Source organism: Arachis ipaensis, chromosome B2 (genome assembly GCF_059453495.1).
Source record: "Arachis ipaensis isolate K30076 ecotype BB chromosome B2, ASM5945349v1, whole genome shotgun sequence".
Classification (NCBI taxonomy): Eukaryota; Viridiplantae; Streptophyta; class Magnoliopsida; order Fabales; family Fabaceae; genus Arachis; species Arachis ipaensis.
In genome coordinates this window covers 111297791-111317738 of record NC_142437.1, presented here as the reverse complement: position 1 = coordinate 111317738, position 19948 = coordinate 111297791, and the positions used below count along the sequence as shown (strand labels likewise).

Here is a 19948-nt window from a genome sequence, read left to right as displayed (position 1 = left end):
ATAATAATTTCATAAAAATAACTTTTAACACAAGCAAATCAAGAATAATTTTCATTCATTATTGTTGGATTGGTTTTAAATTTTTTAAAAATTTAGTTGTCGGGACATATTTGATACAAATCAAAATCTTTTGATATAAAATTGAAATAAAATAAAATTTAGGAATATTTTTAAAATTTTTGTTAGACTTAAAGGACACATTATTTAAACATTACAACTTCATAAAAATTTTAGGTCATAAAACATTTAAAATGTCAATTTTTTCTCTAGAAACTTTATCAATTTTTTGTTTAAAAAATTTAATCGTATTTTTTATAGTTCAATATGATATTTTTTAATTTTGGTACATAAAATGATAGTTTATTTTTTTGTCATAAAAATGATAGTTTATTTTCAACTTTTTTTAATCCTTTGGAAATTTGGGTCTCAAAAGTTGAACTGTCTTAGAATATTCCAATAAACAACTAAAGCCCAAACTTTACAGACCCAAAAAAGTCCAAACCTAACATGACATATCACCAAAACTTTTTAACAATAATTTAAAATGCTAACATGACTTTAGAAAGAAATTTCCAATCTAACCCAAAAAAAAAAAAGAAAGAAATCTCCAAAAAACCAAGAACACCACGCACTATAACCTCTTGAAAATTCTCGTCCAAAACTCAACCTCCTGAAATTTTATTGGCTTCTAATACCTAAAAAAAACGAAATAAAAAAATAACGGCTTGAATAATATTGTAATATTTTAATAAGGAAGAATTCAAATATTAACAGAACTCCACAATTTCAAGAATAATAAAATATAGGTTTGAAGAAATCTGTTAAGAGCTAAGACTCTCCAAATACTTTCTTTTCTTTAAAAAGGATACAGGTTAGTCAATTTATAGAAAAAAAAAAGTTTATTAGAATTTGTTATTATTAGTAGAGTGAGTTGAGATATGTTTGGTTGGGTTATTGTGAATGATGAGTCTTCTGTTTTCTCATTCTTGGGGTTATATAAGACTCAGTCTAACTGTAATTTATATATACAATTTTATAATCTTAAAATTTTTTTTTCTGTCTTTTTCTCTCTAGTTCTCTAATTCTCTACTCAAGGTAGAATTCGTTTATGGTATTAAGAGCTATGGTACCTTGATCTATAGCTTCATCCATCACTGCTGATTCAGCTAATCAAACCTTTTAGACAATAATGCTGTCATTGTTCCAACAATTTTCATTCCAAAATATTTTTAGAATCCTATAGCCTACAAATTGGGAGAGAACAACTTCAAAACGTGGCAAGCACAGGCACTTGTAGCAATTAGAGGCCAAGATCTACAAGATCATTTCAAGCGTGATTCAATTCCTCCTCAATTTGAATCTGATGTTAATGCTCTCACTGGTACTGAATCAAAGACTTACAAGCAATAAAGACAAGAAGATTACAACTTAATTTCTTTCTTTCTAGTCTCCATGGATCAAGATTTCAATAACAAGATGATTGGTAGCACCTTTTGTTATGAAATGTGGAAAAAACTTGAAGATTACTTCACCAAGGCTACAAGATACAAAGTTAAGCAACTCAAATCTCAAATTAAAACTATCAAGAAAGCTGTGTTAACAGTTACCGATTATATGAGTAAGCTCAAACACCTCTTTTATTCTTTAGTAGTGTTGAAAAATCATCTCACTATTAAAGAACAAATTGATGTTATCATTGAGAGCCTCAATAAAGATTATCAAATGTTCGTATCCACAGTCTTTGCAAAAATAGAATCATTCACACTCAATAAAATTGAAAATTTACTACAAACACATGACAACATACTAAAAATATTTTGCAAATCAAAATCCATGATTGCTCAAGCATACTATTCACAAACAAATTTTTGGAGAAGACATGGAAAAGGAGCTAGATTTAATCGAGGGGGTTGCAATTCCTACACCTCAACTCGTCCACAATGCCAGGTTTATAGAAAATTAGGTCATCTTGCATGGTCATGTTATCATTGCTTCGATCAAAGCTTTCCTTCCCCGGCTAATTCTCAGGGTTTTCGACCTCCCATCAACTCTCAATAATCCATGACCTCCCCCACTACAAACACCACAAGATCCTCTACTCCTCTACCACCCTCTTCTTCCTTTCATCATCTTCAGGCCTATGTAGTTGCACCATCACTATTAACAGATGATTCTTGGCATCCACACACTGGCGCCTCACACTATCTCATTCCTGACCTGAATAATCTTGTTTCGAGCCATGAATATCATGGACCAGAAGGTCCAGAATAGGTTCTATTGGGAGATGGTTCAGGTATGTTCATCTTACATTCTGAAAATTCATATATTTTTGCAAGACTCAAATAGCCTATTTGCTTTAAATCAACTTTTATATACTCCTGATTTGACAAAGAATTTGATAAGTGTTGGTAAATTTTATGAGGACAATTAGGTATTCTTTGAATTTCATACACACAATTGCTTAGTCAAATGCGAACACACTCAAGAAGCTCTTCTACGTGGACATAGGACTCAAGAAATCTACAATTTTGTTAATACTATCACTTATAAAAATCACACCCCTGTTGTTAATAATGTTGAAAAATCAGACTCATGTCACTTTTACACTTTATGGCATTATAAACTTGGATGTGCTGCTCCTAAAATTGTAAAACATGTCTTTACAAATTGTAATCTTCCAAAATATAATAAAATTGTCAATTTTTTTGGATTCCTTTAACTCTGTTTGTGATCATTGCATGCAAGCAAAAATGCATAAGTTACCATTTCCTATTTCAGAAACTACATATCATTATCCTTTAGAATTTGTTTACTTTAACGTTTGGGGTTCAACACCCATGATTTCTCACCTTGAATTTCAATATTATGTGACTTTTATCGATAAATATAGATATACCTGTATCTATTTGCTTGTAAATAAGTTACAAGTTTTTGAAGCTTTTAAACAATATAAAGCATCCATGGAAAAACTCACAGGTCATAACATCAAAATGCTTCAATCCGACAATGGTAAGGAATATCTCTCTCATTCCTTTAAAGAATACCTTCAACATCATGGCATGTTTCAGCGCGTATCATGTCCATACATCCCAGAACAAAATGAATGTCCAGAGAGAAAGCATCGCCACATCACTAAAATGGGTTTGACCATGCTTTCTCATGCTAAAATGCCCCACACCTAGTGGGATGAATCTTTTTTAACTGCTACATATATAATTAATTGCTTGTCTACTCCTATTTTATCTCAAAAAACATCCTATGAAATATTTTTCTTTGCTAAACCTGATTACACCTTTTTTAAAACCTTTGACAGCGCTTGTTACCGTCACCTTCGCCCTTACAATACTCTCAAATTTCATTATAAGTCACATAAATGTGTTTTCTTAGGCTATTCCACTCAACACAAAGGTTACAAATATTTTTTCTCCACTGGTAAAATTTATATTACACGTCATGCTCTCTTTGATGAATTTCAATTTCCATTTTAAAGTTTATTCTTCCACAAACCAAACATCACAAAATTCTCAGATCAGACACCAGTTCCTTGTATACCAACTATACAACCAATTCTGTCTCCACCTAAAACACCTACTATACCTAACGACAACATTGAACCACATATAATAACCCCCCCAGTCCATCCCATCCTCAACCTCATCTGATCTTATACAACCACTAACATCTCATCAGACTTCTCCTCTTGATGAATTCTTGTTATCTAAACCCATACAACAGCAGCAACCTGTCTCTGTAGTAGACATTCCACTACCTCCCAACAACACATACCCTATTAATACTTACCAAATGATCACTAGATCAAAGAGTGACATATCAAAACCTAAAGCATATACTACTTCTATACATAGTACTAACGATATAGAAGAACTATCACTAAAAAATGCTACTTTAGCTCTCAAAATACCAAAATAACATGATGCCATGAAAGAGGAATACAAAGCTCTCGTTAACATCGAAACATGGACCCTTGTCATACCTCCACCTCATGCCAATATTATTGGCTACAAGTGGATCTTTACAATTAAAAAGAACCCAAATGGTACCATACAACGATACAAAGCTCGCTTGATAAAAAGATTCCACCAAGTTGAAGGTTTTGATTTTAAGAAAGTTTTTAGTCTAGTCATAAGACCTGCCACTATACGTGTGATTCTATCTATTGCTTTATCTAGGAATTGGGTGATATGCCAATTTGATTTTCATAACACATTTTTAAATGGGGATTTACATCAAGCTATTTATATGACACAGCCTTTAGGATTTGTTCAAGGCACATCGGACATGATTTGTAAACTAAACAAGAGCCTTTATGGCCTCAAACAAGCACCACGAGAGTGATTTTTGAAACTTAGCCATTCTCTACAAAAAATTGGTTTTTACTCTACAAAATCAAATACCTCCCTTTTTGTTAGAAATGATGGCAATAGTGTTATGTGTTTACTTTGTTACGTTGATGATATTATACTTACAAGTAGTGATTCTCATGCTATATCTAACATGATACAAAAGCTGCATAATATTTTCTCTCTTAAAGATCTTGGATATTTAAGTTATTTCTTAGGTATTGAAGTCTTACACATTCAAGTAGGACAACTACATTTATCTCAAATAAGATACATTACTAATTTGTTATTCAAAGTTGGCATGCAAGGAACTACTCCCATACCCACTCCAATGGTCTCCTCCCTTCAATTACTGTCCTCAGGGTCTCAAGATTTCGAAGATCCAACTTTATACCGGTCTAATTCAACAACCTCTATGAGATAAGTTTCAAGTAAAATCAAAATTCCAAATCTGAGGTTATACCCACAACAAACAACAAGGAGTGAGACCTCTCTCAACCCTTTCTTCAATAACATTGTGGAGACACGGAGTGTACGTGCACACTCAACTGGAACATCCCACCGATAATATTTCAGAAGTTCTATATCTTTCTCAGCATCCAGGGATTAATATAATCAACTGTATCAGCAGAGTAAGTTTGGCGCGCTTGGGGTCAGTATAGCCAATCAGATGTGCAATCTTCAAACTGCATATAGAACAAATAAAATAGGTAAGCCCTGATATTCACCTAAGGTTAATAAGAATCATCTTAATTTCAATAGGCCAATACTTTTTTCTAACAATGCAACACCCAATTTCAAGCCTGCATAGATAACACATTTATCCATATTCACCAATTTTACATATACTAATCAGATATACAGACAAAAAATTATCAATGCACAGAAAGTGAAATTGCTTACTTGTTCCGGTAGACAGTAGCCGTGATCAATAGGAATGAGAGAAATGTGGCCACCTGCCTTCTTGAACAAAATGTTCCCAGCATGCCTATCTACATTGGCCATTCTCAGAAATAAAAATCTAAAATTAAAAACTGCATAATGCAAATAATTTGAAAAGAGCGCGAAAAGCGAAGAACAACGAAAATAGTACAAAATAAAAAATTATATACCTCTGTCAGCTTCACCAAAGGATTTAGACGATGAGCAACGGCGGATCCGGACGGCTGATCTGGATGGTGATGCAACGATCTACGACAAAGCTAATAATTTGAAATTAAAGCACATAATAGACAAAAAGACAGAGAAATAGATAAACAACAGCAAATTAGAGACGCTTAATTAATATCCTAATAGATAAAACCAAATTAAAATCAAAATAGTGAAAACTTCTCTGGAATTATAGTGAGAAAACAAAATCAGAGATACGAAGATGAAGTACCTTGACTGAAAGAGAAAATCTGCTTAACTGGAAGACTGTTGTTGTTAACGGAGAAGAAGTTACCACAGGAGGCGGCGCTGAAAAAAGAACGATACGATGCGAGCAACGGAAAATCTGGACGGGAATGCGACGATCTGCAACAATGGATGAACGAGTAGAAGAAGAACACGGCGAGGGAGCAAACAATGATGAAGACTCGAGGAGGCGAGATGGCACCGACGAGAATGGTGCCGACAAGAACAACGCCAAACAGGACTCGCCGGAGAGTGAGGGAGGCGCAAGAGGGACACTGTGTGAGGAGAGAGCTCAGCGTAGATTAGGGTTCAAAAGTTATGTTTTCTTTTAATTTATTTTAAAATTTAATTTGTTTAATATATTGATTAGTAAAAAAAATAGTGACCAATTTAACAACTAATTAATTTATAACAAATTTTGTAGTGGTCGCAAATTCAGTCACTAAGAATTACAATAGCGATCGATTTAGTGACCAATTGTTCTAACCCCATGATTTCATAGTTGGTCTCTAAAATCGGTTGTTATATTATTTCTTAGCAACCGATTTAGCGACCGCTACATTAGCGACCAAATTAATGACCAACTATTTTTTCAACCTATTTTTATATCGGTTGCTAATTCAGTCGCTAAATTATAAAATAGCAACTGATTTAGCGACCAACTACTTTAAAAGCAGCATTTTAAAGTTGGTCGCTAAAACAGTTACTATTTTAACACTTAGCACCCGATTTAGTGACCAACTTCTTAGCGACCGATTTAGCGACCAACAATTATTAAGCTTGTTTTTATATTGGTCACAAAATCAGTCGCTAAATTAAAAATAGCAACCGATTTAGTCACCAACGGACCCCAAAAGCCTTTTTTTGTTTTAGTTGCTAATTCAATCGCTAAATTAAAAAATAGCGACTGATTTTAGTGACCAAGAGTGGGTAGTCACTAAATCGGTCACTAATTGAAATTTAGCGACCAATTTAGCAACCAACTTTTTTTTCTAAAAAATTTTTATTGGTCGCAAAATCGGTCATTATTCTAAAACTTTTTTGTAGTGATATAAGATTCAACTTAGTTGTAATTCACATACACAATTTTATAATCTCAAATTCTTTTTTCAGTCTTTCTCTCTCTAATTCTCTAATTCTTGTTCAAACTAGTATTCGTTCATTATTAATAGAAAATTTTCAAAAAAATAAAATTCTTACAAATATTTGTTGACAAAGTCAACCTCACAAATATAATTTTAATGGGTAATATACTATTCATACAATTCAGAAATGTTAAACAATCAATAATTATACCTACACATTTTTATGATAAATATCATTCTAATACAAAGAAAAAAAATATAGTAGTAGCATGAAAAAATTGAAAAAAATAATATTAGTTCATGTAGTATTTTCTCTTGTTGATTATCTCTCCTTTTTAACCAAACATTTATTTTTCATACACCAACTCAGCTTGACTTTACAAAACTCTTAATTAAAATAAAAAGAATACAAATAATAGTAACTTAATTTTAAGTCTCCACAAAACTCCTCAATTTGGATAAAATAAATTGATTATCCAAGATTTTTTTTTTTTAAGATTATTCAAGTTAACATATATTTGATTAAATTATGAACTAATAAAATTACGTAAACACTAAAAATTAATTACTAAATTAGTTATTCGTATATAATATATATTATAATATGAAAATACACTAAAAACAAGTTAAACAATAAATAATAATTTATCAAACAAAACCGGACTTTGAAATAAATAGAAAATAAAGAATAGTAAGACAAATAAGTTATAGAAAATTTTGTAAAAAATTTATAGATTCTAAAAAATAAAAGTACTAAGTAAATTTTCGAAAAACTTCTATGGTAAATTTATAAATTAAAAAAAAAAGGCTATAATAACGCAATTCACTCTTACCTATAATTAATAATTCCATCCTTAAATTCTTAAGGACTTTATGTACGTATAAATAAATTACAAAAACTTCTTAAAGACTATTTTTGTATTTTTTATTCTTTAAAACCTATAAGTCTATAGTAAAATTTTCCATGAACATGTCGTATTTCTCAAAAAATAAAATATTAATTATACATAATTAATGATATTATTATTTGGAGCGAAAAGTCGAAAGGAAGAACGAGGAAAAAGTCGTTTCTTTCTTTCTCTGAAGGAAGGTAGAAAGAAAGGAGCAACAATAATAAAAACAGAACCTTTTTTGTTTGCGTTTGAAGAATAAGAAGAAGAAGAAGAAGATGGATGCGATAGCAGGCAAAGTTGGATCCTATTGGTTCAATCAAAAGGCCAAGGGGGAACTTAGTTCCGTTGGTAATGACATCAACGTGTGTAATTTTCTCTTTTTCTTACCAAAATTTTGCACTTTTTATTTCAATCATGATTATTTATTGTGATTATTGTTGTTGTTATTATTTTTTATGATGGAGGATCCTTCTAGGTTCTCAGAATTGGTGAAATTGTTTATTAATCTGTGAGAATTGAATTTTGTACTCCTTTTGAAATTAGTCTATTCTATCATTTTGGATCAACAACGGATTTTTATTTGATGACCCTTTATTGGATTTGGATGTCTGAAATTTTCCATTAAATTAAATCCATAGGTGTAATCATGCAGAATATTTGAGCTATAAAATCAATTTTTCAAACAATGTATTTTCTTCTGTTGTAAGTAATCAAAGTTATCTTTTACTTGTAAAAACTAAATTATGTATGATTGATTTAAATATACAAGTTATGGTTTTGAGAAATTCTGTGACTTAATTAGGTTCACGAATTAAGATTATTTTCCTCACCCGCTGTTAAAGAATGCAGCTACATCATAATTGAACATTGAGTTTTCCTTTTTAATAATCCTATTACTGTTTCCATTAGAATACAACAAATGTTTAGGATAATTTTTTTGGCTTGAAGAATGCTTAAATTGACACCTCTTTTTTCATTGATGATTAGTCACTGCAAAGCAGTATTGAAGGAGGAGCAAAATGGTTGGTTAACAAAGTAAAAGGTTTGTAACTCTTTACTTGTTTGACATTAATCATATACACTTGATAACCACCAATAGTCCAATATTTTGATTTTGATGTCTAATTCTGCACTTGTTTACAATCTGATTTTCACAAAAAGTATGTCAATTTTTTCGAGATCCTATTAGATATAAAGGTGATTCTAGTTTTCGACATCAGATGGTTCTATTTGACATAGCACTATTGGTATTCTTCAGAACATTGTTGCATAGATTTAGAATATATATGTCTACTATTCCCATTGATGCTGCAGAAATTCAATTTAAGATTCCTGATTTCTATTTTGATAACATTGCTTCCACAGGATCGGTTCAAAAGCCATTGCCGGAATTGCTAAAGGAGTATGATCTACCAAGTGGACTCTTCCCTAAAGATGCAACAAACTATGAGTTCAATCCAGAGACAGGAAAACTAGTTGTTAACATTCCTCAAGTATGTGAGGTCGGTTACAGGGATCAAACAGTCATGCGATTCTCCACCACGGTGATTGGTCAACTTGGAAAAGGAAAACTAGCTGAGATAGAGGGAATGAAGACAAAAGTAATTATCTGGGTTAAGCTTACCATGGTTTGGACCGACGAATCGAAACTCTACGTGAGTGCTGGCCTAAAGAGAACAAGGAGTAGAGAGGCATATGAGGTTATAAGAAATGGTATTTGTGTAGATAGGTTCTGAGTTACACTAGTTTACTAAAAGGGTTGAGATTATGTAAAAGAAAAAAAAAAAGCATGGTATGTTTGTTCTTGAGGATCATCTTGATTTTCTTTTACATAGATTTTTATTGTAAGTAGGTTCCAAATATAATATATATACATTTCAGATACTGCCCTTGGATGTGAGTGTTGCTGTTTGGTGAAAAACTGAAAATTCTCCTATGGTAAGTTTGTTGGGTTGGAAGGGGGAAAAAACAATAAAGAAAAAATGAATGCACCAGCCGGGAATCGAACCCGGGTCTGTACCGTGGCAGGGTACTATTCTACCACTAGACCACTGGTGCTTCTTGTTGTTAGGCTTGACATTTTAAAATTTTATTGTTTAACTAGTTTGGTGAGAAATTAACATCACTTAATTATAAATAATATTAGAACTTATCTTTTGACTAAACTAATAACTTTTTATGAATTTTGAAATCATTAACCTAATTGTTCAATTGAGATCTTTTGCGACATATATACAAATGTTTTGGACATTAAAAATCAATCATTATATATTTGTTTATAAATATATATATTATTTAAATTATTTTTAATATATATATAATACTTTAATATATATTCTATTTTAGTAATTAATTTTTTGTATGTATATAGTATAACACGGTTGTTTATGATATAAAAAAATTATATAAAATTTGAAAATAATGTGATATTTTAGGTTCATTATTAAACACTCGTTAATGATAATTAGATAAATTAGTTTTTTATTTATTATATTTTATAAGAATGATTCTAAATTTAAAGTTTAGAATTTAAAATTTATGATTCAGAGTTTTAAGATTTAGAGTTTAACATTTAAAATTTAGAAATTAAAATTTAGGTTTTATAGTTTAAAAAATGCTTTTTTTTTTTTGGAAATACATTAAGATTCAATGATATTTTATTATATATTTTGTATAATATAAATACTTATCTATAACACTTTAAAAAGAATATAGTTACATGTTAATTCAAAATAAATAAATAAATTTTGTAGAATCCTGTAAGATTGGTTCAACCGTTTATGTTTTTGATGAAGCCACCTAAAGTCTAACAAATGGGAGAATAGGAGATAAGAGAGAAAGTGAAAGTGGATGAATCCAGAAGAGGAAGATGAAATTATACATGAATGAAGAAATTTCTACAGCATTTTTGAAAGTACATATAATATAATAATAAGAATACAAAAACACTAAAAGGAAAGCTTTGCTGTCACAACCAAAATCTGCGTGCTATGGACAAACACTTGTCTGACCCACTTTTGGCGTTCTTCCACCCCCACTCGCTTACTTTTCTCACTCTCCCAACTTCTCACGGGTTCAATTATTGTGGCCCTTGTATCCTTAGCCTTTTTTTTTCAGAAATTTTTATTTTATGTGGTACTATTTTCATTTCTTAATGTGACGAAAAAATAACCAATTTAAATTACTATAATAATTAATTAATTTAAATAATATTAACACTTTAATTAAATTGAATTTAATTTAATAGTTAATTTATTAATTTATTTAAATAAATATTTTATATCAAACAATAATTTATTAATCGTCAAATTAAAAAATATCATAAAAAAATATCAAAAATTTAAATTTTATTTTATGTATGTAATAATTTATTAACCGACTACAAACTTTAAATAAATCTCGTGAACCCATTGGACTTGGAAATTTGGTGGACAATCAGAAAAAAATATACAAGAGATTATTATTACCATATACAATGATGAAATAATATAGGTTAATTAATTTGTAACACATAATATTAATATAATTTTAGAATATATAATAAAATTATTATTATTAAAGCTTTTTAAATTTTTATTTTAAAAAATATATAATAAATATATTGAAAACCGAAACAATTTTTTTATAACAAATTTTTTCGTAAACACTAAAAAATAATGACAACATATTTAAAAACTTAAACACCAACTTTATTGGGATTTTAAATTATAATGATTAAATTAATTTATTATAAATTTCAGAAATTATAAAATTATAGAAACCAATTTCACCCTTTAATTTACTCTCTTACCTATTTAATCAAATACACCTGGTGGTTATCTTGTCGAAAAAGAAACTATATGTTGCTTGACGGTTCTTAGTTGCTAATTATGGTAGAAAATCACAGAACTTAAATAAGATAGATTTTGACATTCATGTTAGTTCTATATATATCTTTTGCTAGACAAATAAAGAAAATTCAGATTGACTCGCTGCAAATATCGTCCCGTTTAACAATTACTTATCCATTAAGATAAGCACGAAAATGTCTTTTAGATGGTATCGCCAGATTTCTGACAAGGTCGTTGTTTGTTTGATTTAGTCTTATAGGAAGTATGAACAAGTTTTTTTGTATTTTTTTTATATGTTATGTTTCCAAAATTTTATTAAGATATAATGAAAATAATAATAAAATTATTTTGTTTGTTTTTAATTTTTTATCTTCTAATTTTCCTTCGTACTTCATAAAATCTTTTTTAGAAAAAAAAAAAAAAACTAATGCAAATGATTCTTTATTTAGATTTTCAATTTCAAAATTCATGTTCTTAGAAAAACATAAACTAAATGACACAAAAAGGCATATTAGTGCGTAATCGGTTGTTTATTTTCATATTCTATTTTTCACTTTGTACTTCATAAAATCTTGAAGAAAACAAAAAAAAACCATCATTTTCAAAATTTGTGTTATATAAAAACATAAATTAAATGAAACAAAAAGACAATTTAGTGAATGTAGAAAATTATATAATCAGATAAAATTATCTAGAAATAATTTAACTAATACAATTAAGGCTCACTCATACTCTTTTAAAAGTTAAATAGTTATTAATAGTAAAAATTGAAAAATAATTTAATACAACTTCAATATTATAAATAAGACAAATATTTTAAACTTCAAAAAGGTGAATAAAATAATTATTCTTAAACAGAGAAAATCTGTTTCAGCATTATATTTTAGGTCTCGCTAACAAATTTTCAGAAAAAAAAAAAAAACTTGTTAAGAACACAAAAAAACAAAATTCTCCTCGAAAACAACAACATTTCTATATTTTTACAAGTGTATATGTATAAGTATTTTTGTAATTACGTTCAATTAAATTAGTACAAGTTTATTAGTGAAAAAAAAAATGCATGCATACATCATCTATCTCTTTGTCTTTTTCAGTCTTTTTTTTACAAAAAATTTTGTATAAAACACAAACTTATGGATATAGGACTTGTCTGAGTGAGTTTTTTAAAAAATTATATTTTTAATGTTTTTTTTATTTTTATAAAAATAAAAATAATTTTATATTTAAATATCTTATTTAAAAATATTTATTTAAAAGATGTTATTGTTTAGATACAAACATATAAAAATACTTTTATAATAATAAAATTATTTAAAAAGACATTCAATCATAAAAGAATTTATTAATAATAATAAAAAAAAGAATTAACTATACTAATTCATTTGATATGATAATTGATCTTTTATAATGTTTTTTATTTTTTACATTGTCCGAACATCTTTTTGTATTAATTTTTTTCATTCATTAATTTCAGAAATTATTAATCTATTATTTATAGTAGTAGCATCATCTTTGTTGGTTTGTAATGAAACAATATCTTTAAATTTTTGTAAAATATTTATGTCACTAGAATCTATCATTCTTCTAAAAAATTATGAAGGATAAAACATGTAATAATGATATCACATTGTGTTTTAAATTTGGCTTTTAATAGCACATTTTATAGTAGGGGCCTGCTACACATACAAGTAAAAAGGCCGTACAAGTTTTACAAGTTATCAGCCAAAACTTCATTAACACGCGCATTAACTCATTTTGAATGGAGCGTAACTACACGCGCCCCACTCAAACGGTTCCTCTTCGTCTTCTTCTTCTTCTTTTTCTCTTCTTCTTCTTCTTCCTCTTCCTCTTCCTCTTCCTCTTCCTCTTCCTCTTCTTCTTCTTCTTCTTCTTCTTCGTTTTTTTTTCGATTTTCATGGTTTCTAAAATTCTTTTTCTTCTTCTTGCTGCACGTTCTTCTTCCTCTTACTCTTCTTCTTCTCCTTTTCTTTCGTTTCTGCACGTTCTTCTTCCTCGTTTTCCTCATTTTCTTCTTCTTCATTTACGTCTTTTCTCTCTATTTTCTCTTTTTTTTTTCGATTTTTCATGGTAAAATCGTTTTTGAAGAAGAAGAAGCAGCAGAAGATGAGGAGGAGAAAGAGAAAGAGTTCTGAATTATGCATAAGATGTACTTCAACGAATTTTGGTTTGGGTGAATTCTTGTAACCGTTTGGGTGTATTTTCTGTAATCCTTTGGGTGTATTTTTGTAATCATTTGGGTGTATTTGAGTGATATCTGACTGATATCTATGGGTGTATCTGACTCATATCTATGGGTGTATCTTACTGATATCTATGGGTGTATTTTTCATTTCAGAAAAAATGGCAGGCAGAAACCAAGCTGAAAAAAATGTAAGAACAAATATATATCTTCGATCAAATCAGTTTTTCATAATAGAAATATATCTAACTCTAATTTTGCTTTGTTTACAGCAAATCAAGGACCTAAAGTGTGCAACCCATCTGTTGAGTGAGAAATTCAGAAATATGAGCGAGGAGAAGTGATGCAATAAGACTGTCCAGGCCATCCTCATTGTTATTGAATCCATTTTGTCAGATAGATTCTAATGATATTGTCACTGATTAATGTAACTGTTATATACTCTTGTAAGAAATTGAACACATGGTGTAAATATATTTGATCCAATTATAAGTAAATTTTTTTTCCATAATTAAACTCTCTCTGGTGTATTCAAAATGTCTGATTTACAGGTACTATAATATGAAGTGGTGATCCAGATAGATTGGAACCCATATATAACGGTCTGCATAGAGATCTGCATAATACACCCAAACACAGACTATAAATACACCCGATAAAAAATTAAATTTACACCTCTGCTGCAGATTTTAACCCAACACTACCAGAAAGCCACTTGTTGTCCACAAGACCAAAATTAATTAAACTCTCTCTGGTGTATTCAAAATGTCTGATTTATAGGTACTATAATATGAAGTGGTGATCTAGATAGATTGAAACTCATATATGACGGTCTGCATAGAGATCTGCATAATACACCCAAACACAGACTATAAATACACCCGATAAAAAATTAAATTTACACCTCTACTGCAAATTTTAACCCAACACTACCTGAAAGCCATTTGTTGTCCACAAGACCAAAATTAATTAAACTCTCTCTGGTGTATTCAAAATGTCTGATTTACAGGTACTATAATATGAAGTGGTGATCCAAAATTCCAAATAGATTGGAACCCATATATGACGGTCTGCATAGAGATCTGCATAATACACCCAAACACAGACTATAAATACACCCGATAAAAAATTAAATTTACACCTCTGCTGCAGATTTTAACCCAACACTACCTGAAAGCCACTTGTTGTCCACAAGACCAAAATTTAGCAGAAAATCATTCCAATTCCTATCAAATGAGTCTTTGCTATTAGGGTTTCATTTTTCCTCTTTGCTACATGTAATCAATTGATTCTTAATCTCGTTTTCCTTCCTATTTGTGCTCCACTTCGCCCTGATTCAGCTGACAATCTAAGGTTGAATCATCTATTATCTTCAAAACGAGTTCAAACTTTGATTTCAGAAACCAGAAAATCGAAAAGAAAACGAAGCTGGAGTTACAGATAGAAGAACTAACGTCAATGACGAAGAACAAACCAATGAGAAAGGAGAAGAAAAGAACGATCGAAAAACCAGGGGAAGACGCGCGAGAAGAAGAACGATGAAATTTGGAAAGAAGGAAAACAAAGAAGGAAACAAATCTTTTAAATTTGGTAGTTATACAAACGCGGGATCTTTGTATAGCGCGTGTAAGTGACGTAGGAGTTGCAACGCGTTTTAGTGGATTAGGCGTTAATGAACTTGTAATAGTTACAAGCCCTAATCGCTTGTATACTGAGCTTTTTCCTTTATAGTATATTCTATCTTACTTTGCATACTCTAAAAGTCTTGTCCTTAAACTTGAATGACAATAGTTAAATTTTTCATGGTTTAATTTAAAATTTGGTACTAGTCTAAATTGTGGAATATGATAATTTGTATGACGATAAAATCTTAAAAATTCTTTAAAAGTTAGATCAACTAAATAATATTTACTTGAAACACATTAAAAAGTATACAAAAACTAAGTTACATATTAAAGTGAAAATTAATGTAACCTCAAAATAAATTTAAATGATATAACTAATCTCAGTTAGATTTAAAAAATTTAACTTTTTTATTCGAAGAGCCTCCACAAAATTTTTTGTATCATGTACAAAGTATTTCTAACTAACTCATATAAATTTAAAACACATTAAAATTATACAACTATTATATTTGTTGTAGTATTTTTTTTTTATATCAATAAATTGCACTTGCTCGTCTTGATGAACATAAATTACTCCATGCATGCTATTTATAATCTCAATACAATCTATTTCCTTTTCTCTTGTTTGACAACATATCATAAGTAGTTGTAATTAGCAATTCCACAACTATAAGAGCTGACTCATAATCTTTTTCATGTCCTTTATATTTAATATTATTATTTGTTTCATAATCATTTATTTTATATAATTTAAATTAACATAAAAAATAAGATAATAAAAAAAATAGTGTTCATAGTGTTATTATTAAGTAAAAATTTTAAAATATAAAATCAAAACACAAAATTAAAGTTCAACTATAAGAATAATAAAGATTCATATAAAAAAAATTTTAAACATAGAATTTAGAAACGATTTACGTCATTCAATTTGAAAAATTCTATTCCTCCAAGTTATTGATTGGAATCGTCACTCAACACAATAAGAGTTTTTTTTTTAATGTGGCTTATCCATTAATCTAACAACTATATTATATGTATATTAAAATCAGTTACTAAAATTAATTATTAGTATAAAATATATATTAAAATATAAATATACATTAAAAATAAATTAAATCACACATATATTTATACATAAATATATTAGCGATTGATTTTAAAATACAAATGACATTTTTGTTAATTTAATGCCCAAATAGAATTGTGAGCTATATAATTTTAGGCCATGTAATTTATGCATGCAACAACTTGATCCAATTTTTTATGGAATAATGATACACTACAAGGGACACGCCGAATAGCGGCGGTTCTTTTAGCGATTTACGGCGGTTTTTAACCGCCACGAAATAAAATTCCAACGGTTCCACAAGCGTTGCCTATTAAGGGGTGGAGATTTGATTTAAATTACTCAATGCAAAATTCAAGGACTTCATCAAAGTTTCTATCTGCTTAAAAGGGCCAATTCGTTAATTAGCAATTAGAACTGAAAAATAGTTTTCTTTTTTTTTTTTAAATGTTACTATTATTACTACTCAATGCATGCATAATGCATGAATTTAAAAGAAAGCTTAAATTAGGAAGGAACTATATTGATTAAAGATTAAACTAATAGAAAGGCAATAATAATAATGTCAAATATTTTCATTAAACTTAGAAGTGGTAAATAGTATATATGATGACACACTTTTTTGAACAGAAACAAGCCATTTTCAAGTGTAATTATAAACAAATTAAATAAAGGCATAACCTCATCTCTAAAAGCTTCAACTTGATGCTTTCCTAAGTCGAGCATTAAGGCCTTCAAAATATCTTCTTCTTTTTCAATGAGGAAACGACGCAACCATTTGAGTTGTGATTCTTTCCATGATACTTTCTTTGTCTCTCCACTCCCATAATACTCCTTCATATCATTCATAAAATATTGCATTAAGCATAATAATGAATAAACCAAGCATAATCAATCTTTTGATAAACTCATAACCACACCATCAATGATACCCTTCAACATATACTAATTTCAAATAAAATAAAACAATCAAACTAAAACTTTGAAAGAGAAAGAATCACGCAACTGCTTATTAAATCCATGAAAATAAAAGGTTGAGCTCCTCCGCTTTTCACTGAGGAAAACTATCAAACAGTTTGTATGCATATTCCATAAAAACAACAAAATGCACAAGATAACAAGTTTATGCTATATCTAAGATTCTGGGAATAGAAAACAGAGTCAAGGATATGGTACTGTGAGCAGGTGGGAACTGCGCGGAGGATGATGGTAGCTACAAACTGCATAGAGGGCGATTGCGACTGTGACTGCGGGGAAGACCATGACTACGTGAAGTGAGATCTGTAACACACAAGACAACAATGGATCAATGTCGGCAAGAAAGGGCAAGAGAGAGGAAAGGAGGGCAGAGGGTACAGGGGGATGAAGAGCTCACAGCGCACAATAGGAAAGAGGGAAAGGAGGCACCGACTGCAAGAAAATAGAGAGGCAGAGATGAACTAAGGCACTATGGCAGGGGTGTGGGTGGGTGGGAGGAATAAGGGTGATAGAGGATCAAGAAGGGCACAATGAGGCTGCGGCGGATGATGACCTTGCAGTGCAAGAGGGATTCAGAAAAGAGAGCCGCGCTAATGCAAAGCAATGCAGAATCTTCTGGGCCTTCCACTTTTGAGCTTCAGAACACACAACACAACAACACTACAACACTGCACACAGAGCATGTTCGTCTTTAGTTTTCTGCTTCATGTCAGCATACCCACCACTCATTTGCTCTTATGCCTATTCATTTCAATCTTCCAATGTTTCTTCCTTTCTGTTCTCTCTGATTCCGCTCTGAAAAAAACCAACTTTGGCAGATCAAAACTCATCTGGGTCATGTAAAGTTTGAGCTTTTTTTAAGGAACTTAAAAAGAAAAAAGGGATAATAAAAAATAGAATCTAGTGGAGCTAATAACCTGTACTCAGTTGATGATGAGTTTAGAATTGGACAATTCAAATCGGACAATTCAAATCGGATAGAATGCAGGAATATATTTTCAGCAAGGAAACAACTAATGAACCATTTATCTTGAGGTCAACAACTAAGGAAGAAGCAGAGTTACCAGTGAATCTGTCCGGGTTTCGGCAACGGTTGTAACTGGTGGCGGCGTGTTTGACGGCGACCTCCTCTCCCCTTTCGGCTCCTCCCAACGGCGGCACTATCAATGGCAGCAGCAAAAAACCCTAATGGCGACTGGAACAGGGTGCGACGGCGACGGCCTTGACCCCAATCGACGGCAGCCACGATGACAGAGAAGGACGGTGCGAGAACAGACCTCCTCCTTCTCCCCTGGGTTCATCGTCTTCTGCTTCTCCTTCCCTTTTCGTCGTTCTTCTCCTTCGTGAGCGCGCGCTCTCCCTCTCTTCTCGAACGCACTCTCTCTCTTCGGCTTCAATGGCGACGACGGCAAGCTTAGTGGTGGCGGCAGTGGCAAGACGCGACGGTGTAGACCCGTGATGAGGACGACGACGGCGCTGGCTTCGCGGTGAGCTGATGCGGTCTCCCTCTCTCTTTGCAGTTCTTTCTCTTGCGGTTCTGGCTTTCCGACGGCACGTCAACGCGACGGTGGCGGCGGCGGCGAACTCAGCAGCGCCGGCCCAACTCCTTCCTCCCTTTCCTCTCCTTCTCCGTTTCTCCCTCTCTTCTCTTAACATTTCTTTCTTTCTTTTTTTATTTGTTGAAGCTGCTGAGTGCTGAGTGTTGTGTTTTTGGGAAAGAGGAATTAAAATATCGCCAAAAAAATTAGGTTAGCAGCGTTTTTTTTTTAAATTTGTGGCAAAATCAAATCAAATAGCTGCTCTTCCCGTGTTTACTATTAAAACTGCTGGAAATCCATCAGATAGCGACTATTATCAAAACAGCTGCTAATTGTGTGCCGCTATCTTCCGCTTTTGTAGTAGTGTGACCATCTTTCTTAGTTACAGCTTTTGACTCCACACCAACTAAAATAAGATCAAGCAAATTCTGTAATTTAGATATTATTCCAACTCATTTCTCAATTTTTTTTATCAGAAGTCTTTCTTCTTTTTTTTCTAGTAGGACTTTGAATAATTGTGTAATTAGTAATGTCTTCTTCGACTAATTTATTTGTACAATTAATGTCACTTTTACTTTTAAAATTCTCATTATTCTAAGAGAAGTACTAGAGGACAGCACTTTTGTTAAATTCAGGCCAACACTTAACCATCAAAAGGAAATTGAATGATTTTACACTATACGATGCAATCTCACACCATTAAAAACATCATTGATGGCTAAAAACCACAAAATCTACTGGCTCCTAGACTTTCTCTTATTCTAATTATTAAATTATTTGGGGTCGAAATCTTTTGATAGTGTCCAAGCACCATAACCAATAGCTATGATGTCTTTAAAACATTGTTTAAGATTATCTAAAGATTTAAGATCTTCATTATTAAACTTAACAAATTTTGGATTAGTTTATTTAAAATATTCAAAAGAATAAATATAAAAAGATCTCTAATAAATTTCAAAAATAAAATTAACTTATGA

The 19948-nt window shown here is 30.8% G+C and overlaps 1 protein-coding gene and 1 non-coding gene across 2 annotated transcripts; one reads left to right on the top strand and one right to left on the bottom strand.

Moving 5' to 3' along the window:
* Nucleotides 1–7865: 7865 nt before the first annotated feature.
* On the top strand, nt 7866–9632 carry LOC107628485 (uncharacterized protein At5g01610). The gene is made up of 3 exons (XM_016331138.3): nt 7866–8096; nt 8722–8776; nt 9100–9632. The coding sequence occupies exons 1-3, from the start codon at nt 8010–8012 to the stop codon at nt 9468–9470; spliced, it is 513 nt and encodes a 170-aa protein (XP_016186624.1). The 5' UTR covers nt 7866–8009; the 3' UTR covers nt 9471–9632.
* Nucleotides 9633–9721: 89 nt separating this feature from the next.
* TRNAG-GCC (transfer RNA glycine (anticodon GCC)) lies at nt 9722–9792 on the bottom strand. The gene has a single exon. It is a non-coding gene; the product is annotated as a tRNA-Gly (tRNA).
* Nucleotides 9793–19948: the final 10156 nt, after the last annotated feature.